We start from the raw sequence: 24,241 nt of genomic DNA on the forward strand, positions 1-24,241 counted from the left end.
GCCCCTCCCCCCCCCCCTCCTCCCCCCACACTGACACCACAAACTCTTCTTTCTCTCGCTCCTAAAAAATGTAAACCGGCTCACGAACGGTGAGAATATGAAACGCATTCCTGTGACAGTTTGTGTGTTGGCCGACAGACTCGAGCAGGATTATTGGTGATGACACAAACCTCACTGCCACCCTGCTGCCCAACACACTCGCACGCACGCACGCATACACACACACACACACGCGCGCGCGCGCACACACACACGTTATTCAGTTATTTTATTCATTATATCTTTATGTGTACTTCATCTGGCATTAGTATAATTTATTTATTCTAACATTTTTGTTCTTCTTTCCTCCCTCCTACTCTCTTGCTCCCTTTTTAATGTATGTGTGTGTGTATGTATAAATATAAACATTAGTGAATGTGTACAGTACATGTGTATTTATGTGTAGATATTATGTCTGTATGGATAATTTATTCAATGCCCCTCACTCACCCAACATCCTGAACACACACACACACACACACACACACACAAAGTACTTGTCGTCACCTGTAATCACTTTATCACACATTAAAAAATGAGATAAAATTAAAACAAAAGCAATAAATAGCCAATCAGTTGTAGGAAGTAGCATCAACACACAGTTACGAGAGCACGGAGCTTTGTTTTTAGATGAATATGTGATTTATTTATGAGATTATCAGTAGGACTGTACATACAATCGATGACACAAGTAATACAAGTTTAGGTTATATATACAATACTCGGTGTAAAGGTGGACACTCACACACAAACACACAATCATTTGGCCACTTGCTGTTGCTCTTATGTTCCATCTCACTCAATGTGTTCGTGTGCACTCACAAGGCGAAGATGCTTTAATCTAACAAAAGAAAAACGTGAGAAATCTGTTACACCAACAAAATGTGACCAGCCTACGAATGTACTGGTTTGTTCGGGACGGAGTCAAATTCGGCTCGTTAAAATTTAAAAATGCTCAATCCCCTTGAAACGTAAAGTATTTGATAACGTTTATATACAAGCCTTCATTTCAATGACATAATATATGCAGAAGTTTGTGAAAAAAAAGGATAATAGAGAAAGTTTTTTTTTTTTTTAATGTTCTTTCTGCTGAAACGGCTCCCAGAAAAGTGCATGAGCGAGGGTGTGCTTCACCCGTCTGTGCACACAAACTGTAATTGTGTGTTTTCTGGTGTTTAAGCACACAATCTTTTTAAAAAGCGGTCTAACCGTTTTGCTAAAAAAGTGTTGTTTTTTTTACTTCATCTAGTCTTTTGGGGGCACATATGACGACTGTTGAATTTATATTTAATCATATTTTAGGAGAAAACATTAGTCCCATGTGCCCAAAGAGATAAGAAAACTGCTATATCTCTATATATCTCAGAAACTACAAGGAGCATGAACTCATAACAAGCTCAAAGATGTGCACAAATATGCATTGTGTAAAAAATTTAAAAAAAAATCATATGCAAAACATTTAACAAACACGTTTTCTCATTCTTCAAAAAACAATCTTGACTGACTTGTTTTGTATGCGATGTAAAACAACTTAAAGTTGCAAGTTGGATGCTTGCCCCAAAGTATTTCAAACCAAAATCATAACAAATGTTCCACGTCATTCCTAAATATAGCTTTATAGTATTTGGGTACAAATAGATTCATTTCATTTAAGTGAGCGCATGATATTTATGCTCTGACGACACATGACTCCCAGGTCTGTGTAGCTGATAACGTTTTGTTTCGCTTCCATAGAAATAAGCTGCATCACAAAAGGCAAATGAAGGCGTTATTTAATATTTCTATGGGGCGCTCGTCCTCCATCCTCTTCATTATTTGCAGCATTTCTTCTTGTCGACGTACAGCACTCTGTTGCAGCGAGGGCACGTGTGGTACGCGTCCTTGAATTTGTTCATGAAGAAAGGAATCAGGCAGCAGCACAGGATCAATCTGCAGCACACACACACACACACACACACACACACACACACACACACACACACACACACACACGGTAAGTGGCATGCAACTGTATGCAAAACATTTGCTTGGTTTTGATCATTCAGTTATTTTAAGCACTGTACACCATTTTATTTTTGGGGGGGGCTATAATAAAACCTCATTTATAGAAAACTTATTATTCAGGAGGGTTATTATCGTCGACCGCTGAGTGAGTGAAGGCCCAATGATGACGATGAATATCGATTAAATTATAACACGTAGGCTGGTAGTCTCTGTAGAGTTTTCTTTCATGACTAAGATCCATATCTGCTTCCGAAAGGGTTGTTGTCCTTTGAATGTGGCAAACAAACGCACCTTAAATATTGCTTTAAAATAAATATTTACAGTTTTTAGGAAGGGATCTGCTGTCCTACGCTCCAGCAGGAAGAGACATGTAAATATGTTTCGCCCTCTTCTGAGCCGCAGCTTCAGAAACATGAGAATAATCCCTTAGTTACCGGCAGCTGTCAGTCATTCATTTGATTGGCTGAAACGTTGTCGATTAGTCGACTGATTTGTCTTTTTAGTCGATTGTATGTTTTTATGTTTTTATGTTTTTCAAGCGGAAAGACTTAAAGTGTGTTGTTGTGTGATTATTTGTGGAAAAACTCAATTTTATAGATCGGTCGATTTAGTCAACAAAATGTGTTGATGTGTTATTGTGTTGTTGTGTTGATGTTTTATTGTGTTGATGTTTTATTGTGTGGATGTTGTATTGTGTTGATGATTTATTGTTTTGATGTGTTGATGTTGTAAGTGTTGATGTTGTATTGTGTTGATGTTGTATTGTGTTTATGTGTTAATGTGTTGATGTTTTATTGTGTTGATGTTGTATTGTGTTGACGTGTTGATGTTGTATTGTGTTGACGTGTTGATGTTGTATTGTGTTGATGTTTTATTGTGTTGATGTGTTGATGTTGTATTGTGTTGATGTGTTGATGTTTTATTGTGTTGATGATGTATTGTGTTGATTGTGTTGATGTGCACACTCACCCGCAGCAGATGAAGAGTAAACACATCAGCCAGGCGTACGTCCCGGCTTTGTAGGTGACGTTGGTCATGACCTGCTGCTGGCAGGAGGTGCAGGTCGTCATGCCGGGGTTGCTCCCCAGACCCCCGTCGTAGCTCACAAACCTCCTTTTGCCATCTCCAGTCTCCAGACCTCCTCCGTTGGTGTACACTGAGGGAGGAAGAGGAAGAGGAAGAGGGGTGGGAGGAGAAAACGAGGGTGAAAGGAAACAAAAAGGTAAATTCATTGCATGCTCGAGTACATGGTGTGTGACGTGCGTCTCCATGGTAACGTCAGGTGTGAGTTTACCTTGCGAACCCTGACTGGCGGACTCGTTTTGTGGGTTGAAGGGAGTGTGGGTGTGGTAGACCACCACATCATCGGGACCCGTACCCTTAACTGGACAAGTGGAAACATCAAAGAAAGACCAACATTTAGAGACGGACATGAGTTAATGGGCCAGTCTGTTGATGATGATGATGACGATGATGATGATGATGATGGTGGTGGTGGTGTGTGCGTGTGTGTGTTTACTTGGTATGATGTAGGGAGGAGGGTTTTTTATTCCATCTACGCTCATTGTGCTGCAAAAGAGAGGGAGAGAGAGAGCATGAACGTAAAGATATAGTTACAAAAAGACAAAATACACTGAAACCCTCTGAAACGTACAAAGATCTTTATTTAATACTTTCTCGTCTCCTCGTGAGACAAACGCGCTGCTGCTTTCTGCCACCAGGTGAAGCCAACATATTCTGTCACGATACTGATCATTTATTTATAAGGCAATTAAAGAATGAAGACGTGTGTTTGTCTTTAGCTACACTGGGATGTTCCAATAATTCAGAAATATGATTTAATCACGATATGACTGAAAATGCATCAATCGATTGACACTAATATTGACACTAATATTCATGCTGCATTGTTTCCTGTGAATCCTTGTGTATGCGGAGTGGCGCGGTCCACCACTGACAATAAAAAAAAGCACAATATAGAGTCATCTCAATTCAAAGGCTATTGCTGAAAGTAACTTATTTATTCAAATCTTTAGGATTATAACTTTAAGACTTGCTGGTTCATTGCTGGTTGCTGGTTCATATTCTATTATAAAGAGCTTTAAAGTTACTTAAATTTGTGATTTTAAAGATAAACTAATTTGTTTTGATGGAATCTTACATCTGTAGGACTGTGCAAGTAAGATATAATGCCTTCCTTAACAATGTTTACATATTCAACAGATCAATAACTTCACACAAACGGGTGTGTCACAATCAAACGGCTGCACCGCTGGTTTTTAGGCCCCATTGAAAAACAAGTCATGTGACCAGATTAATATAATTATGCCACTTACAGGAAAAACCTGCTAAATGATGGACACGACTCTCCCTCTATACATCTCGCTCCCCTTCTTTTGTCCTCCTTTTCTTGTTTTCATATAAACAAACTTAAAAACACACTCTTGCATGACTAAGCATTTATTGTAACACTGAATCACACACAGAGCACACACTTGCTCGACTATCATCTAACATCATCTCTCTCTCTCTCTCTCTCTCTCTCTCTCTCTCTCTCTCTCTCTCTCCCACTCTCTCTGTGACACACACAAACACACAAACTGACTTTTATCTCACACCAACACCACAGACTGTGTATAAGAAGTGGACTTAGTCACTGAACTATGGGTTTGAAGCCTCGAGTCGCCATCTTGTTTTTTGTTGTTGTTTTGAGCGAAGAACCGAACACTGAAGAAGATACTTTCAAGGTAACCGAAAATGTTACAACTAACTTTCATGAACGGAAAACTCCAAACACCCTAAAGCATCGCCTGCTTTATGGTCGACTTGACACTAAATGGACCATAATTTACTAAATATGCATCACGCTGTAAGACTGGAAACTAGAGATTGAGAGCATAAACTCATGTTTACAATGTTTACTGAGGGAATAAATCAAGAGAAGTAGAGTCATTTATATAGACTTCTATACAACCAGAGGAGTTGCCCCCTGGTGGTCAGGAGAGAGAATGCAGCTTTAACACATGAAGCATAGACTTCTATACAACCAGAGGAGTCGCCCCCTGGTGGTCAGGAGAGAGAATGCAGGTTTAAGACACTTCTACATTAACAGGAATGCAGGAATGCGACCGAGCTGCATGCTTCTCTGTATGTCACAGACCGAGGGTGTGTCACTTCTGAAACATGTTAATTGAGCTCCTCTGGGGGAAAAACAACAACAACCTGACATTGTGTTGACAGCTTTCTTTCAAAAAGTGATGACTGAATACACACACAAAAATCAGACAAATCAGGGAAACATTCCTCCCGGCCGAACTAGCCCAGTGGTTCTCGTCTGTTTTGATGAAGAGCTTTGGTAAAAGCTCATCGTCATGGCAGAAGAACTGGTCTTTGCTCTTCGACTCTTTGGCTGCGATCCACGGTTCTTCAAGCAGCTGGCTCAAACTTTGGGTGTGTTGGTTTCATAACGGACAAGGAAATAGTTGTTTCCAGCAGCCTCAAGAGATTCCTAATTTGTTAATTTTTTATGATATGATGTTTTCTATCTCATTGAGTGAGAAGACAATGTCTGCATGGAGAAGAAACACTGCAGCACTCAAGATCCCTTAAAAAAAAGAAACCGATAAAAAAAACATTTAACTTAATAAAGTAGGACCGCTGTGCTGCTGTAGAGGTGACAGAAGGCCGCCGATGGAGGCGGAGTCGACTGGGTGCGGCTGCTGAAGAATGCATCTGCCACATTGCAGAGATGCTTTAAAGTCACAAAGGGGGAAAGTTCCAGCCGACTGATCAAACAATACATCGTCTGTGAGAGAGGACGGTTGGCTCAGACCGGCGGTGGGTGCTTTCTATGAAGCCGAGGCTTCTGGGCGTCACCGATGGAGAGAAGCAATGAAGCAAAACTAAACAGTGGAGGAGCTTCCCAGGGAGCCGGTCGGCGATGTGGAGCTCGGTCTTTCTGATGGTAATCAGGATGACGAGGTGACACCCTGAGATACATCACAGGTGAGGTGTGGCCTGACTGTGCTGGTCAAACCTGACTCTCTCTCTCTCTCTCTTATTATGCAATGTAATGATCAGCTGACAAAAGGAGTGGATGTTACCCATCAATCACTTGAGAGAAAGACATGGAGTTTTAATCCCACAGCTGTAGAGATTTAGGTTTAACTCATTCAGAGCTCAGGAGTTTAGTTGAGTCTCCGACCCTTGATTTGACCCCAGATCAGCCAAAACACACGCTTCAACCCATAATACAGGACAAAACATGTATATACATATTATATATATAAATATATATACATACTTATTTATATATATATAAATCAAATTAATTTCGGAAAAATAACATATTTTGCCCATTTCTCAAAATCTCACGGACACTTGTCAAATTAAATAGATTCAACAAAAGTCAGTCAAGTATTAGATTCAGTCAGGTCTCAGTGTGTTTGCGCTCATTTTGAAGTTTGGTATGTCTGAGTCGTTGGTTTGCAAAAATCAGGGATAAACTTTTTTTCTCTGAATCCGACGGAATCAAACAAAAAATGAAGTAGAGTTTTTAAAAAAAATATTTTCTCATTCTCCTACTAAATGAGCTGCTACTGCCAGAACTACTGTACAAGCTACTACTACATACTACCGCAGGTACTACTACACAAGTCCGTGACAGTAACATCTAAATGTCTTCACACATCCTAATAGTAGTTCACCTGAATGGCTCATTCGCTTACTGTTGAAGCAACTGAACAAGAGCTGCATGTCCTCTGGGCTACACCCATGTATGTAGTACTCCTAACACTAACACCTCACATACCAACAAAATAAACAAGAGGACAAGAGAAGGCAAACTACAACAATAGTGACAAAGAATAAGCATCAAAATTAAATACACCTCCCGTCTGAAAATGTTCCTGCAGGCTGAGCTGGAACCCAGTTGTCTGATTTAAGTAACGACAGATTAAAGATCAGTAATGTAATATATATCCTGTTCTTTCTCTTTCTCATAACTACCAATCTGTTCCTGCCGGAGCGTTTTAATGCTCTGTTTGTAAACTCAAGAAAACACAAAATCTGAACCTGTGCAATCAAGTCCTCCTTTCCGTAAATCCCATAATATCTTGTCTTACCTCTGTAGGGTTTTTCTCAATCTGTAAGTAAGCGAGTGAGGGAGCTGCTGCGGTTGAGTCCAGACTGATTGGAGAGGGGCTGTGCACCTGTCTCACCTGTACCTCTATAAGCCCCTCCCCCGGACACGCCCACAGCCCCGCCCTCACTGACAAAGACAGAATATGCTGGGGGAGTGAGTCACCCAGTGGTTTAAGGTGTAACTTTTGAAGTGCTGAACTGGTCGTCTTTTTATGTTGTTCTTTGTTTCTGGGACATTATTGAGGGTGTGTGTATGTGTGTGTGTGTGTGTGTGTGTGTGTGTCTGTGAATAACCAGTTTCCCTCCTGCTGCTTTGTATTAAGCAGACTGTTCAACCTGACCAGTCTCCAAGCGATCACAGTTATTGATCTGGAATGTGACCAGAAGGTCGCCAACGACGTTTGAGTGACACACGGTTGTGTGTGAACCTACAGTTGCATTTAAAAAAAAAAAAAATGTTGCCCTAAAAAAGTGAAGCGTGTGTCATGCAACACAATTCCTCTTTTTTGGCTAAAGAAAAACGTGTATGCTTATTTGCTTCGTTGTTAGAAGATTGATACACATCTCATATCTGTTCATTAAGGCTAGCGGCAGGTTAGCTGAAAATTCTACATTCACCCCTTAAGCTCAATAAATAACATGATATACAATTTTTTTTTAGTCTGTAAAAAGGCTGTTTTTTGACAATAAATATAGATTTGTTCATTTTTAACAACGTTAACGTTCACCCACAACTAGCTAGCAGAAAGGCTAGGAATGTGAAATCACTGACTGAGTGTTTTTGAACACATTAAACATGATATAAAATGTTGATTGGCGAGACTTTGTGCTAAAATACGGCATCAACTGCTGGCTGTACCCCTATACCAGACAGACGTGAAAGTGGTATAGATCTCCTGATATACAGTAAGTAGCTCCACATTTAAAAGCTTGTGCATTTCCCAAAATATAAAATAATTCCTTAAAGGCTGGCGTGCTATTTTCAATGAAAGTTGAATGATGCTCTTTTCAAACTTATCTCTATTATGTTGCTGCAAAACAAACATGATGAGAAACACAATGACCACACGAAAGACGTACAGCGTGTACAAATCCAACCAATCCCTTGACATTGTTTGCCAATTATAGACAGCAGGCTACCGGGAGGCGGAGGAGGATGTAGCGTTGAGAGGCTTTATGAACTACACACAATACAGCGATTGATGCCAAAATAAGGCTTTTGGTTTCATTTGCCACGTTCAGGTTCATTTGGAATGATCAGACCTGTCTCGGTTTCTTTTCCTTTTTTGTTAATGACATTACATTTCATCTCTAGGCCAGGTGTTGCTTTTTTTCCCTCAGTCAGATGGGAGCAGGCCAGTCAAACCACATTTTTCTATTGTTGGTCACTGGATCACAGAGTACTGCAGGAGGTTGAGAGCCTTGCCTGGACGCACCTTCACATGTATGGAGAGGGAAGCTGGAAAACCATTGGAATAAACTATTATTTTCATCATGTGGAGGGATTCAATCAATTCTAGGCCAGAGCATGCTTCTAAAGGCAGACTGCATCAACATCCTTTATCATTACAGACTAATGCTGCACAAGTGCACCAGTGCACGTTAAAAAACATGACGTTTTTTTCTTCTTCTTTCTGTAATAATAATGCTCCAATAAATACAATGTCTTTCCCAATTTTGCATTAACTCCCAAACACCTCAGTTGGAAAATGTACAGTAGTCAAGGTGTGTGTTTGTGTGTGAGTGAGAGTGTGGGGTGTTGGCTCCGCTCATGATGTCAATCTCATGGGTGAGGTGGGAGTGTGTGTATGTGTTTGTGTGTGTTTGTGTGTTTTGACGGGCCTGATGAGCAGCATTCCAGAGATTAGACCAATCCCTGCAGACTTTAACATTCCATAAAATGACTGAGGTGTGTTATAACGTTTTGTATAAACTGGGACATGTGATTAGAGGGCCGCTGTTGATTCCTTTTCTACTTAATAGCTGTGACACAACGTTAATGCTGACTCTAATGCGAATGCTAAGAACAAGAATTCCTCTATTATTAACAACCAATTACTCATATTAAAGAGAAGACACACAGAATGACATTTCTGTTACTGAGATAAAAAACAATTAAAAAATATTATAATAATATATAATAATATTGAGCTTAGACTACTTTGGAAACCATAAGTAAAGCAAGACCAGTAATATAATTAATATGACATAATAATATGATTACATTGAAATTATGCTTTTAATGGGATATAAATAAAATTACATTCTGTATAAAACTTGAAAAAAAATTCTGAGCATCTCTATGATTGAGGTATTGCAGATCTGTGATTGAGTTATTGCATCGACGTTGAACCGGCTGAGTCGGTGGCTTGCAGCTAACGGTGCTAACAGCTAACGGTGCTAAGAGCTAACGGGACTAAGAGCTAACGGGACTAACAGCTAACGGTGCTAACAGCTAACGGTGCTAAGATCTAACGGGACTAACAGCTAACGGTGCTAAGAGCTAACGGTGCTAACAGCTAACGGTGCTAAGAGCTAACGGTGCTAACAGCGCAAAAAGCATAAACAACGACCAGCAGTGCTGAGAGAGGTAACAGTGTTTTCCTGCTCCACTTCTGAGACGACGTTGTGCTCTTTATCCATCATTTTTAAACTCTTAAAGCGATCGATCACTTTTAGAATTTCTTCTAAGAAAAAATGTTGCCTTGGGCCTGAAAGCTACTATCTGATTTAAAAGGTATTTAAAAAATGTAGTCGGTAGTAATATAGGCGATAGGCTATCAATAAAGCGATCACTTTCTTTCTCACCGTCCTAGAACAACCTGTAGTTCAGTCATGGTTTATTTGAAGTGAATAAGCAAGCAGGGGAGAAAATAAAGTATTTTGTATTTCTGTGTTCTTTGACAGGAGAATATGTGACTAAATATACTTTGTGTTTATTTTAGTTGCTCATCGTTGGTTATCGGTGAGATGCCAACTGACTGCTGAACAAATCAAAGATTTCTGATGACAAAAACAATTGAACTATTTGGAACAATATTATAATCTGGTTGACTTCAACAATATAGTTGATTATCATCTGCATAACATGAGAGGTCAATAGGAAACCTGTTTACTGAGTATTGTATCAGATATATATATTTTTAGAATAAAGGAATAGAAATATGTATTTTTTTTACATGATATGTATTATTTTGCATTTCTTGTCTCTTATGTATTCATTTTGTTTGGTGGTCGGTGGAGGATTTTCTTGCACATGTGCCGGTGCAATTGTTTTCTGTTGATTGGTGATCACATGATGTGTCCTTTAAATAGATGCTCTGATACGGGCTGAAATGTATCAGCAGGTTTTTGATTGTTGTTAATAAATTGAATTTACCCAAAATATCAACACATGAGGGGATTCTTTTGACTTTTCACAGACATTGAGCATTTAGCAAAAAGAATGTGGTGATTATTTTGAATGAAATGCCAAATAAAGTAAAAGTCACAATAGCTCATGACAGGCCGTGGTGTGTATATCACCGCGAAGGGTGATGTTCGTTCCAGAGCGACGCCCCTCCTTAACTACAGGGAACTATTGCTTTAATAGTTATAAAGTATACATTGTAGAGCAATATGAAAGTTTGACGCCTTCAAATTTAAAGAGTTTTATTAATAAATAATACCAACAATGTTAACAGTAAAGTAGGCCTTCTGTGGCTGCCTGCACCTACAAATATGCAGCTAGTATATTTTCAGCACCAAACGTTGTATTGATTTGTATTATTTGGCTTTTAAATTACATTTCATTTAGCTGACGCTTTTATCCAAAGCGACTCAAAATCATGTTACATTCATACACCGTAGACACAGCTACAGGGAACAATTCAGGGTTAAGTGTCTTGCTCAAGGACACATCGACTAGGGCGGGGATTGAACCGCCAACCCCGTGAATGAAAGACGGACCTGCTAAACACCGACCCACTGTCGCCATTATTTATGTTATAGTTATGTAACTGAGAAACTGACCAGCCTCAGAAATTAGACATCATAGTTGTGCTATGTGGTTATTATTTGACCGCAATGAACCAATTAGATTGCTTGATTTGAGGAACCCGTTTTATAATAGTTCAACCAAAACTTTGAATCTTTTTATGTTTCATTAAAAATGAATTAATCATCTCGAGAAATCTTTGTCGACTAAGACCAAAAACATCTAAAACAAAACCGCAAATGAATATCAAATAATGCCGAAAACGTGAAGGCTGAGCAAGCTGCAACGACGTATGACCTATTTAAATATTACGGTGTAATGATTTAATTCATCTTTCTTGAAAGGGAAACATTTACAGGAGGCTAAAAGATCACTGAAGCAGCCGTCAGGTGGAGGAGGAGGAGGAGGAGGAGGAGGAGGAGGAGGAGGAGGAGGGCGTGATGGCGTGATGGGGGAGAAAGAGTCAAGAGCGTTGATTATGAAAGGAGGAGAAAGATAAAAATAGCCTCTTACTCAGCAGGTATATAGAGATGTCTCAATCTATCTGCTTCTCCTTCTACCTCTGCGCTTATCGGTCTTTCTTCTTATCCGAGCCGTCTGTCTGTTTGCACACCTGCTTGTCTCACTCTTTGATGTGGAGGAAAAAAACGTTTCTTTTAAAAGATTACCCGTCTTGTTTATGACAATAAAGTCATTGATGCGCTCAGATTTTTTGTGAATCTGATTTCTAAATAACCCCTTTCTCAAAAATACAGATTTGTTGTTTTTGTTGGTTTTTGGGGATGAAGAATGTTGGTGAAATTTGGTGTTTTCACAGATTAAATCACACTGCAAAGCATATTTAGTTTCTCTGTTTGTCCTGCTCTTCCTCTGACCTGGTGTGAGGTTTGGTAAAAGAAAAGACAAATGTGTGTCAACAAATACTTTTCATATTTGATGTTAGTGTGACACAAACACACGGCTAGAGGCTAAACACTTTTAGAGCTGCATACCTACCGATGCAATGATGATTACGTATTATCTTTAGAATGAAAGAAATGTTTCCTGTCTAACAAGCTCATAAAAGGTTACCTGACTTTAGGAACCCAGAATGCGAACAACATTGGAGTTAACGGCTAACGTTAACGGCTAACATTAACGGAGGTTTCACTGACTTAATTATGTGTTCAAGTAAAATGATAGCACTAATATGATGTGTTCAAATGTAATCTTTTTTAAAATTAGTTTTTGGTGAGAAACTTGAATAAATACAGTTGTTTTCACAGAGGAAAATGTACTAAGGATGGCTTGAAATGTAAAATTAAAAAATTGCATCTCTACAGAAAACTGATTGTAAAAACTTCTACTATGACAATTGCAATGAAAGCGTGCCTGCAGATAATTCTCCACCAAGGACATTTTGGGAGTAAATAAATTATATTTGTCTGGAGGTGATGCTTTAGTGTTTGCTTCTAGCAACAGAACACCCATCAAAGTTCAGTAATACAATGGCACATCGCTTTAACACTTTTCACACTTTTCTTTCTGCTAAAATGCTGTTGCAACACATTGTACAGGCTGTATTCGACTGTATGCAGACTACTGTGTCAGAGCACAGTGGGTTTACTTACTAAACTTTGTTCCTGCATGCTGGTCCTGCAGTGTGTGAATAGGTATGAATGATTAGTTAGTCCTGATGGCAGGTGGGACTTTGCATGGTTGTATGGGTGTAAACGGGTGAATGATGACATGTAGTGTTAAAACGCGGTAGAAGACTACTAGATAAGTGCTGCACAAGTATACAGTCTATTAACCATTTACCATTTAAACATTCCTGCACTTATATGCTGTATAAAGCCTTTCTTTTGCCTTTCGTCAATGTTTTGCACTGCTTTCATGCACTGCTTTCATAAGGTGCGGCTAAAGAGCTCAAAGTTACACACACACACACACACACACACACACACACACACACACACACACACACACACACACACACACACACACACACACACACCGAAACCTGTGTTGTCTCCTTTCTTTGATAACCAAACAGTGTACAGACTACATTAGTATAGTAGGAACTCAATACACTGTCAGGTGTTCCTGTTATTTTGTCTACCCCTTGTTAGTACATAGTAGTAGATACTACCCACACTGTCTTACTTTTATGAAGTTTTTTTTTTTCTGGCTGTGTTAGAGAGTTGTATTAATTTAATCCATCAGTTTTTACTATAATCTACTTTCATTTTACTAAAATAATTAACATAATTAATTCTGTTTCTATGTTTCGTTCTGCCTTGCTGAAGAGATTTAATGTGATATAAAGGCAGCTTTTGACATACATAATCACAAACTGTATTACACGTTTCTTTGGAAACACAAAACTGACTGTGTAATTGGTCCCACTCACTCACTGAATTGGTACATTATGCATATTATGCGTGTGTACATTAGTGTCTAATTCAATACTGTGACAGAAATCTCCAGTAGAAGACTGCTGTGACTCAGCGACATGAAGAAAAAGAACGAGCATGATGAGGAGGCTGTGAGTCAGACTCGTCTCTGCCTCAGTGAGAGAGCTCTGTGGCATGTGACCTGGCCTGCTCAGCCACCGCTGAGTGTCGGCAACATCACTTCCTGTTCTCTTTTTATTTCTCTTATTTTTTTAGGCACAGAGAAGATGATGAACCATTTTTTTTTTGTTTGCTCATAGGATTAACTCACATTTAAAGTTAATATGTTGTTTATTTCCTTTATATATTGTACGTACGGTGTACTTTGTAGCAGATGTTTTGAAGTCAATCAATCCAATAACCACCCCGACACAGAGAGACTGTCCGGTATAGTTTATAGTACAAAATGTCAGCACTCAAGTGCATTTAATGTAAAATGTATGAATACAACATGGACCAAAACAATACATAGCATTGTCAGTAAATGGAAAAATGTATTTAAGGAGGAAATATGCTCTTAGCAACAGGACAATCTTCTCCTGTTGGTACATTGGGTGTTAGTGTTGTATAATTATGTATCAATGGGACTTGATTATTACCAACTTCCTGACCTTAATTGCTTTTTACAATCAGTGGTCCTTCTGTGATCATGTCATTATTCTAGTTGTCCGTTTTTCAGATGCTACTTAGACCTTTAATATTGATTATTACATAATAATACAAAAATAAACACTGTGCAGTAGCCTCTTTTCCAAGGTATATCGTGAGAATAACTCCCATTTGATCAAAGGGATCTCCATGCTTCAGTTTGACTGTTGGATGGACCGACTCCTGTTGATGGTGAACGTTCGCCCCGTCCTGAAATAGTTCTCGATCTCTTCCAGTGAGCGGCCGCGAGTCTCCGGGACGCACACTGCGCTGAACAGCAGACAGAGCACACACACCACCGTGAAGCACAGGTAGGGCAGGTACAGGCCGTACCTGTCCACCAGGTGCGTGAAGGCGTGCGTGAGCACGAAGGCCGTCAGCCAGCTGACAGTCACACACAGACCCGAGGCCACGCCCCTGGCAACCAGCGGCAACACTTCTGACATAAGCAGCCACGTGATTGGGCCCCATCCCATGGCGTATCCTAGGAGATGAGCAACAAAACCAATTGAGTAAATAAGAGCAGGTGTATTGCAGAACCAGAGCACATAAGATCATAATTAAGGTCACACTGTGTTGAAAGGTGTATCGGACACTCTTTGCTTAATTAGCTAAAATAAAAATTAAAAAAGTACTAAAAATGTCTCATTTGTTCTCACATTGAGAATCTCAGTCGCGCCTCATGACCACGCTGTGACGTTTCGAATGTTTTCCCAATTAGCTAAGGCGTGATTAAATAATTGTCACCAATTTAACTGAATGACCAAAGAAGACGGTTTTTATTTGGTTGAGGAGATGGGTGTTGCTTCGAGAACAAAGGGTAACACAATTACCTGAGGACATAACAGGTCCTAACTTGTTGGAACAAGACAAAATGTGATTTTCTAACAAACAGCACGTGGTTTCTTTAAATACATACATGCCCAACGGGTTATCAAATCTTTCCCCAACAAACAAACTAACTGTATTTACTGTATGTAGCCATCTGATGTGTGCTTACACGTGCTAGTTGGCTTGTACCTGAGCAGTGTGAAGTTCAACGTGTCTATAGCCTTGGTTTTAGGAAACATAAAGTTTAGTTAAAGAACATTGGTCCAGCTGTCTCTTTATACGGCATTGGTAGGTCTATGTTTTTTAATTCTGTTGTTGTATGCATTTTATTTAATGTTCTCTCTTATCTGGACCCTGGGTCTAAAATAAAGGTCTATAGATGGATTGCAGTCCGTAGAGCGGCTACCAAAGATTAGGTGAACCGTGGCTTTTCAACATAACAACACAACACTCACCAAATATGAACACCATGGTGCTGATGAGAGGGATGATGCCTGCTGCAGTTTGGGGGCCGGCAGCCAAAGTGTCTCCAATGGCATTGTGGGAGCTGTAGTCCAAACTCACGGTGAGGTTAGGAGGGGCGGGGCCTGGAGGGCAAGCTGTGGTGTGGGAGTTCATGGTCAGAGTCAGAGCGGACAGGAACATCAGCAGACTCGACGTGTACAGCAAGGCTTTGCGTCCAGCCTTGTCCATTAAACTGGCTGCCACGGCAACCGAAAAGAGGCGGACGGCACCCACAATGATAGCGTCGTAACTGAGAGACACAGAACAGGGAGAGGGATGTACGGAGCATCGTGGGATTGAACTTAACAGACAATCATTGCAAACAGCAACAATAGCATGATACATGATAATAAAGCAGCAGAAGACTACATAGACTGATAATAGATCCATAGAAGAGATGTCCAACCTGGGCGGCACGGAGACATTGCTTTTGGAGAAGATGGTCTCCAGGTAGACCAGGGTGGGCGTGATGCCCGTCATCTGCTGCAGGAAACGCATCACCACTGCGATGAGAATCGGTTTGTAGTAGATGGGTGTGGCGAGCTGCGACCACGTGACTTTACCCTGCGTGTCAATGCTGTGCTGCATCAGGAAGATGAGTATTTATAAATAAATAAAAACTCAAATGTAATAGTTCTTTAACTTCAGCACGTGCACACCGGAAGTCAACGTGTGTGTATGATGTCCCCCACCTGTATGGCACTGAGCTCGATGCTGGTGTCGTAGTGTTTCCCCCTCAGCCAGCGGAGGGCCCTCTCAGCCTGCTGCTCTCTGCCCAGAGCGAGGAGCCTCCTGGGGGAGCGGGGCATGAACACCAGCAGCACAACCATCAGCAGAGCGGGCACCTCCCCCGCCACAGCCAGCCACCGCCACGGCACCACCGGACCTGAACGACGTCACACGTGATGCTCAGATTACGATATCACGTAACACATTCTGGTCTATGATATTTATTTATTTTTTTGCCTTTTTGATTGTTGATAAAGCAAAACAGGAAATGTCTGCGGTTTGAAATTAAAGACGAGCAGATCAATTTGCTTAAAATACCACAACATGCCCAAGTTTCATCTACATTAAAAAACACCAAACCAGCAAATGCCCAGAAATGCAAGGTGCACGGCCACTGAACATGACACTGCGTTTTCAAGGATAATCTGTATCATCCTACCCAAGGCGTAGAGCGCCAGCGCCCCAAACACAGCAGTGATCTGAGGGCAGGAGCCCAAAGTCCCTCTCACGTCTTTGTGGGAGATCTCTGAGATGTAAACCTGTGACATAAACACACAAGCATACAGTCACATGAACAGATTGTGAAAAAAGACCCAAATAAACAGCACCACAATTTACATAATTGTTGTCAGGCCTGGGTAATTGGGACCAAAATCAAGAGGAAAAGTTGCATAAATAGGGTTGAAAAAAAGAAAGAGAAAAAAGTCTGTAACCACGGTAACCTACGGGAATGGATGCTGCGGTCATCCCCCCGGCAATGCCTGTGAGGAAACGGCCCGCAAGGAGCATCCATATGTTGACAGCCCCTCCCATCAGCAAGTATCTAAGATACACGTATACAGACGGGTCATTGTTAAAACAAACAGACACCACGATCATACATTTACCAGGATGTACAGTAAAGTTACGCAATAAGGTGCGTAACTTCACCATCAACATCAACAGTTTAAATACTAAGCGTCTCAAACAGAGATAAAAGCAATCTGCATTTTTATAAACAAAAATATACATTTAAACTACAAGTCACAGAATTTACATTTGAAAGCTGCCAAAAGTTTTTTTTCATATCAAAGTTTTCCAGAAAACATTTGTAGAATAATAGGGATTGTGTTATAGAATATGGTATACAATAAGGCCATTAAATATGATAGAATACACCATTTGAAAAAAAGTTTACTGCATAGTATCAGCTATCTATCAGTCTTCAGAGGCTTGTTAGGTAATAGTAGCAATACTATAGCAGAACATACTTTGCAACAAGTAAAGTGTGGAGTAAAGGTAAAAGGTAAAGGTAAAGTAAAGTAGCGTAACATTGAAATACAGCAAAACAGGTCAATTAACTGTCCACCGCAGGTCGATGGCTGCATGTCGTGACTGACCCGATAACCGACGGCAGTGCCGACATCATGATGCTCAGCTTGCGTCCGATCATGTCGTTGAGCAGCATGGCCCCGAGCCCGCCGGCCGCGGCGCCCAGCGGGTAGATGGAGCCGAACCAGGCGGCCTGCTCCGTGCCCATCCTGAGCCGAGGGTCGGCATCGGGGCTCTTGAGCTTTGGCAGGACCGGGGACGAGTAGACCAGGGAGTAACCGAAGCTGAAGTTCCCCAGGACGGCAGAGAAGACCGCCAGGAACAGTCGGGAGTTATTGATCTGCATACATGGATACCGGACTGTGGTTCAGAGCGGTTCTAGGTGGTTTTAGAGTTCAAGAGAAGTGTTGCATCTTCCAGCTGACACTTTAAAATGCCCTTTCAATATTAATGGAAAAATAGATTCCCAAGTAAAGTGTTGCAGCACACAGAAGGGAAAGTGTGTTTATTTTGTCTCCACAGCGTTATAGAAAGGTCTGGCTTTAAACATTATCATTCTGGTAGGAGTGAATCCTTGCATTCGTTATACTGGCCAGCAGGGGGCGACTCCTCTGTGTACAAAAGAAGTGAAATTGTATAGAAGTCTATGAGAAAATTATCTTATTTCTCACTTGATTTATTCCTTTAGTAAACATTGTAAACATAAGTTTATGGACTCAATCACTAGTTTTAAGTCTTCTTTATTACAGCATGATGTTGATTTAGTCAATTATGGCCCCCACTGCGTCACACCGTTCAATGGTTGCAAGAAATCCAAGATGGCGACGACCAAAATGTTAAACTCGAGACTTCAAAACCGCAGTCCAAAAACCAATGTGTGGCATCAGTGTTTAAAAGCCAATAAAATAAGTGAAGTGTTTCCCACCTTGGATTCATGGGGTGTTGGTCTTTTGTTCAGCAGTGGAGTCTCTTCTTCCATGTCTGCAGCAGGAGACTGACGTTTATCAGTTTGTTCTCCTCACACGGGAAGGAAATATCACCCAAAAGAAATGCTGTCCCCTAAAAACACAGCCAGACGGAAAAAAACAGACGAAGTTTCCAACAAAAGTGGTTAGAAAAATAAAAGCAAGCCGGTTAAATGAAAAGACTATTTTGTTTCAAACAGTAATATCTATCTGTGTCTACCACTGTGTCACTTTTCAAGTAAAAAGAAACCTGCACGAGCTGCAGATGTTCCAGTCTGACAAACAAGGAGGAAGCTGACACATCAAAATGAAAATGGGAGGATTGATGTGTCCACACTGGGTTTTCACAAATTTGGAACTGTTGTAACATTATTAAAACCCTTTAATCCCACAACCCAAAAGCTATTTTCATAAATACATCAGTGGCATTATGTAAACAAACTAGCATTTAAAGGGCTAAAATACCTCAAATTAATAAATATGTTCTAGTTATGAACAGGACAAATTCTTTTAAAATATTTAATTCCATGAAAAATTAAAAAAAACACTGAATTATTACACATTTGTGGAATGAAAACAGTCACAGAATACTGACTTAAAACACGAGTGACAGACTCAAGTGCATCTACATGTGCGTCTTTTAATATTGTTCAGATGTTTTAAGTGCAGTGTAAATGAAGCCAACGTGTTGCAACCAGGTCACGAACAGAAAGCAGAAGGGAGGGATACACGGTGTGATTCCTGGATTTGGTCAGAGAAAAAGCAGAAGAAGAAGAAAGGAGCCAGATCCCCCCGCTAGTTGAGTCAGGGGGAAAAGGAAAGTACAGCCAGCTTCTCCCTCCGCCCACACATTTAGATTCACTGCTCGATAAGCACAACAGCATGAGGACGTACACACAAATACAAGTACACTCCTTTTCTACTTGTGCAGATTTGTACCCAACGGGAACGATTTATCGCACAGGATTTGAATAAATCTAAACTTTATCAGTAGAAGATCCAGTTAAACAAACTTAAAGTGGGATTGTGGTGGAGAAAAACATCTTTCTCAGCACAGAAATGTGGGTGTAGTAATCCACTATTCTGCATTAATAAACCCATGAGTTTGTAGGAAGAGATGTTTACTTTTATTTGTGTTCCTTTGTGTAGGAGAGAGAGAGAGAGAGAGGGAATCTGAGTACCTGTTTTATCTATCTGCATTTCCTCTGAGGTCCCCAATGATGTTGTGGAAAATGGAAAGTCTTGTCCGACCTCGTGGGCGTGCTTTTGTGTATTGCACGTGTGTGTGTGTGTGTGCATGTGTGTTCATGTGTGTGTGTATACAGTGTGTCTCAAGACCAGCCCTTTTCTAGCTATGTCTTTCTCTCTTCTCTTCACCTCCAGACATCCAGACAGGGACCCAGGCTCCCAGCTGCATCCATCCCAGCTCCACTGCACCATGTGCAGCCTCGGGGTCGGCCGCTGGCCCCTCATCCTGGTCCACGTGCTTCTCCTGAAAACTCAGCCCGCTAAGGTGCAAGGAGTCGATCCTGCATCCCCGAAACTACGACGACTCAACGAACAGGTTGGAATCAGACTGTGTGTGTGTGTTTGTGTGTGTGTGTCTTTTACTGAAACAATGGGACGGTCTTATTTCAGTGCTGCAACAGCCACAGATACAAGATTTATTTTCTTTTTTAGTCAGTGCATTTAATTTATTGATTGCACACAAAAACAAAAGTCATTTTGTCAAAGTACTGTGAGTACAGCTGAAATGGTGTGAGAAAAAGAAACTCTTGCAACAAGGATTGTTCAAGAGGAAAAGTCCTTACAGAAATGCGTTGTTTGTTTTGTTTTTTCTTTCTGGAGTATTTTCCCGACCTTCAAATCCAAACAGCTGCAGAAAGACTTGTGAAAACACATTTCTTCTTTGTTAGTTCCAGCAGTTCCAGGCGCTGACCCAGGCCCGCTTGGACATGTTGGCCCTGAACCAGAACAGAAACTCCTCGTGGGGGCTGGAGAGCCGCGTTCAGGCCCTGAGTGACAACTGGCAGCGCGTGTCACAGGACCTTGAACACTTCAAGCAGAGCACAGCGCAGGAGATAGAAGGTCTCAGGTCAGAGGTCGGGGACAAAAGGTCACTCAATAACTGATTAAGGGTCTATTGTAAATATATCGGTGGATACATTTATCCCAGACAAATCCGTATTGGTGTTTTTTGGAAAGTAAAGAGCAAATTGGGGGGAAAAAGGCAATTTGAGGTAAATCCAGCTTCAGTAGATCTTCTTAAAAAGATCATCACACAAGAAAACTAAAATATAAATACATGCTCAAATATTAGGATTCATTCATGCAAGACATTTTAAGTGTGGTGTGAGTGGCTTTTGCTTTTAGCATTGATTATTTTTGGGGTTAAAAACAATTATAATAAGCAGAACAGCTTTACAAACAATATTGTTTTACTGGATTACTTTCCTCTGATGCAACAGAAATGTGCAAATGTTTCCCATTTGAAGATCTCACCTGTCTCACATATATAAAGATCTGCATGTGCAATAACTTTCAGAATTATTCAGCAATCAATGCTTTTCATTTATTATAAAATGTTTATATTTCATACAACTCATGACTGTACTTAACCAGCCCTGATTGTACAACAACAAGTTGATTATGTTCCCAGAGAGTGGAGTAGGAAGCTGGAGAAAAAGAGTAAACGGATGGAGGGTCGTCTGGCTTTGATGGAGAGGAACCTGAGGGAGAACCGCCGACACGCCCAGAAACAGAAGCCTGATCCTGGTCCGGATTTCTCCAACCTCACCCAGGAGCTCCAGAGCCAAGACGAAAGGCTGGCCGCCCTGCAGGACCAGCGCGACGAGCTGCTCATTGGGCTAAAAGGGTTGCAGGAATCCCTGAAGAACCAGGCCCAGCACGTGACCCGGCTGGAGGGCCGGCTCGGTGAGGTGCTGCAGCAGAACGGAGGAGGTAAAGCCAGAGCGTTGTGGAGGACGGGAGAGCCCCTCAGCTCCTACGTCACTGCACCTCAGAGCCAGACACCGAGAGGAGAGAGGCCCGGGAGGATCCTGGATGCCAAACCCACATCAGAAGGTGTCAGCTATTCACAGACTGATAATCAATCAAAGTCCACAGCGCAGAGCAGAAACCACCCGCAGCCTCGTCAGTACCAGGCAACATCAAACCAGCCTAAACAGTCAAAGACCCAGAAGTCAAGACCTCAACCAGAATCTCGTCAGCAGATACAAGATCAGTACTCAAATCTTGAACCCCGATCCACAGATTATCTGCGCCAGCCTGATTCTTACCATCCCCAGTCACAAATCCATCAGACCCGGGCCCAGAGGAAGTACCCGATCCAGCAGGAGCATCTCCAGTCGAACCAGACCGGGCAACAATCCCAGCCTTGGTTGAACCGTCACCCCCAGTCACACAACCCCTCTTGGCCCCGGCCTCCGCCTCATTCTGCACCGTCCCCTGAACCCACCAAAGACAGACACAGCGAGACCAGTCCGGGGTCTCCCCAGGCCCGGGTTCCAGATGATCTCCCACCTAAGTCTCATCAAGACCGGGAGAGCAGCTGGGATGGAGGAGAGGAGGAAGAAGGTGACTCAAAGGTAGAGTCTTCAGTGATCCACAACTTCCTCCAACTTCCTGTGAGGCACAAGATCCCGGCACGACCCGTTCCCAAGAAGGATGCAACCAGTAAGTAATAGTTAGTATTTGAGGTACCTATGACCTGAGTAGTGAGAGAAGGGATACATTTAAACAATAATTTCTTTGCGATTATGCTATGGCTGTGTTAATGCAATGGGCATAAATTGTGGTCATGGTCATGTTTTAATTTGTTCTCTCTCTCTGTCTGCAGTCTGTAACGTGGACTCCATGCTGTTCTTCCCCTCGGCCTCAGCGGAGAACTACGTGACCTTCTTCCGGTCTCTCCCCGACCTCCCTGAACTTTCTGTGTGCTTGTGGCTCCGCGTGGAGGCCTCCTACGTCGGCACTCTGCTCTCTTATGCCACAGACGTCAACGACAACCAATTAGTTCTGTACGGACGAAACTCCTCTGCCTCCTCTTTCTCTGCTTCGTCCTCATCTTCCCGCCCCTCCTACGCATCTTCTTCCTCGCCCTCCCTGGACTTTGTCATCGGAGACCCCGTCTATCGGCGTCTCTCTGCGTCGGCGCTCCTGGACGCTCGCTGGCACCACCTGTGCGCCCTCTGGTCCTCAATCCAAGGTCGTTTCTGGCACTACAGTGACCGGCGGCTCACCTCCTCGGGCTCCAACTTCAGGAAGGGCTGGGAGATTCCCGGCGGAGGATCAGTGGTGCTGGGGCAGGAGCAGGACACTGTCGGTGGGGGGTTCGACCCTGCAGAGGGTTTTGTTGGGCAGGTGGCCGGGTTCAGGGTGTGGAGCCGGGTGCTGAGTCCTGCAGAGGTGGACGGGGTGGCAGAAGGAAGGGGTGTGCCCAGAGGGGTGGTGCTTGGCATGGAGGACATCAAGGAGGTGCATGGGGAGGTGCAGCAGGTGGCATGTGAATGTTTGGAGCACTGTGTGTAATAAAGTTACAGAGGAGGATTCAAATCAGGAGTTTTATTCCATCTGTTGCCTGCCTTTTAAAATAAACACATTCTAGATTTTTTATTATAAAAATAAAAACTGGAATATAATACTCTGAGTTTGATCCACCTGTCAATCATCAAACACTACAAAGGTTCCTGGAATAATAAAAGTGTGCAAATGTTACTTTCATGCCAACAATTATGTTATATATATATGCCTTGTATTATACCTTTTCCAATAGTGGATAGGAAGTTTGTATGGATCAATGGTGGCTTTAACGATGTATTCTGCATTTGACACACATCTGTAAGAATATGTTTAATCTTAGATCCGGAGCTCAGCAAAGACTCACTCCTGAAATTCATGTTATATAATAAAACAGCCTATAATTATTAATATTAACTTTAACTAATTTTGTTAAACATTATACAGAAACAGGATGCAGATTAAAGAGATTTTCTATTTTTTTTTAACAATGATGCTGCATCTTTGAAAGCCACGTGTGATTGTAGACAGAGATATCTGTGGGTCTGTCTTTTGGATTGTTAGTAGAAACTTATAATGCTTATTTATATATGAATACATCTCAAAATCTGATCATGCTTTTTCACGTATTATCCTTTTTCAAAAGACCAATATGTGTATCTTTATCTATGTATATTTGTGTGTGCACATGCACACTATATGTTTGTCATTTTCTTCACTGTCACTTGTGTATATCTATCTATCTATCTATCTATCTATCTATCTATCTATCTATCTATCTATCTATCTATCTATCTATCTATCTATCTATCTATATATCTATATATTTATATATATCTATATATCTATATATATAGATATATAGATATATATATATAGAGAGAGAGAGAGAGAGAGAGAGAGAGAGAGAAACAAAATCAATACAAATTTAATATAGATTATCAATATTTTTACTTTTGAAACTTGCATTTTAGAAATTTTATATCGTAGTATTGCAACTTTTCCTTAAGATCTAGAATATTTACACTTCATAATTTATTTTTCTCCGCCATTCACATTTTTGAGTTTCGCCTGTTAAACAATAAAAACTACAAGTCCCAGCATCCCACGCGCCGGAC

The 24,241-nt window shown here is 41.3% G+C and overlaps 3 protein-coding genes across 3 annotated transcripts; 1 reads left to right on the forward strand and 2 right to left on the reverse strand.

Moving 5' to 3' along the window:
* Positions 1 to 1,101: 1,101 nt before the first annotated feature.
* On the reverse strand, positions 1,102 to 7,259 carry LOC117734961 (cell death-inducing p53-target protein 1-like). The gene is made up of 5 exons (XM_034539329.1): positions 7,167 to 7,259; positions 3,563 to 3,612; positions 3,338 to 3,427; positions 3,013 to 3,199; positions 1,102 to 1,968 (listed from the first exon to the last, which is right to left on the reverse strand). The coding sequence occupies exons 2-5, from the start codon at positions 3,606 to 3,608 to the stop codon at positions 1,851 to 1,853; spliced, it is 441 nt and encodes a 146-aa protein (XP_034395220.1). The 5' UTR covers positions 3,609 to 3,612; positions 7,167 to 7,259; the 3' UTR covers positions 1,102 to 1,850.
* A 6,715-nt stretch (positions 7,260 to 13,974) lies between these two features.
* On the reverse strand, positions 13,975 to 18,888 carry slc2a6 (solute carrier family 2 member 6). The gene is made up of 8 exons (XM_034539315.1): positions 18,545 to 18,888; positions 17,688 to 17,959; positions 17,035 to 17,131; positions 16,748 to 16,847; positions 16,272 to 16,465; positions 15,986 to 16,161; positions 15,531 to 15,829; positions 13,975 to 14,728 (listed from the first exon to the last, which is right to left on the reverse strand). Exons 1-8 carry the CDS (start codon positions 18,596 to 18,598, stop codon positions 14,400 to 14,402), a joined length of 1,521 nt encoding a protein of 506 aa, XP_034395206.1. The 5' UTR covers positions 18,599 to 18,888; the 3' UTR covers positions 13,975 to 14,399.
* A 1,102-nt stretch (positions 18,889 to 19,990) lies between these two features.
* On the forward strand, positions 19,991 to 23,252 carry LOC117734945 (pentraxin-4). Its single transcript, XM_034539314.1, has 4 exons — positions 19,991 to 20,148; positions 20,501 to 20,679; positions 21,244 to 22,280; positions 22,444 to 23,252. Exons 1-4 carry the CDS (start codon positions 20,023 to 20,025, stop codon positions 23,133 to 23,135), a joined length of 2,034 nt encoding a protein of 677 aa, XP_034395205.1. The 5' UTR covers positions 19,991 to 20,022; the 3' UTR covers positions 23,136 to 23,252.
* The last annotated feature ends 989 nt before the right edge of the window (positions 23,253 to 24,241 follow it).

The sequence above is a fragment of the Cyclopterus lumpus genome, chromosome 8 (genome assembly GCF_009769545.1).
Source record: "Cyclopterus lumpus isolate fCycLum1 chromosome 8, fCycLum1.pri, whole genome shotgun sequence".
Lineage (NCBI taxonomy): Eukaryota > Metazoa > Chordata > Actinopteri > Perciformes > Cyclopteridae > Cyclopterus > Cyclopterus lumpus.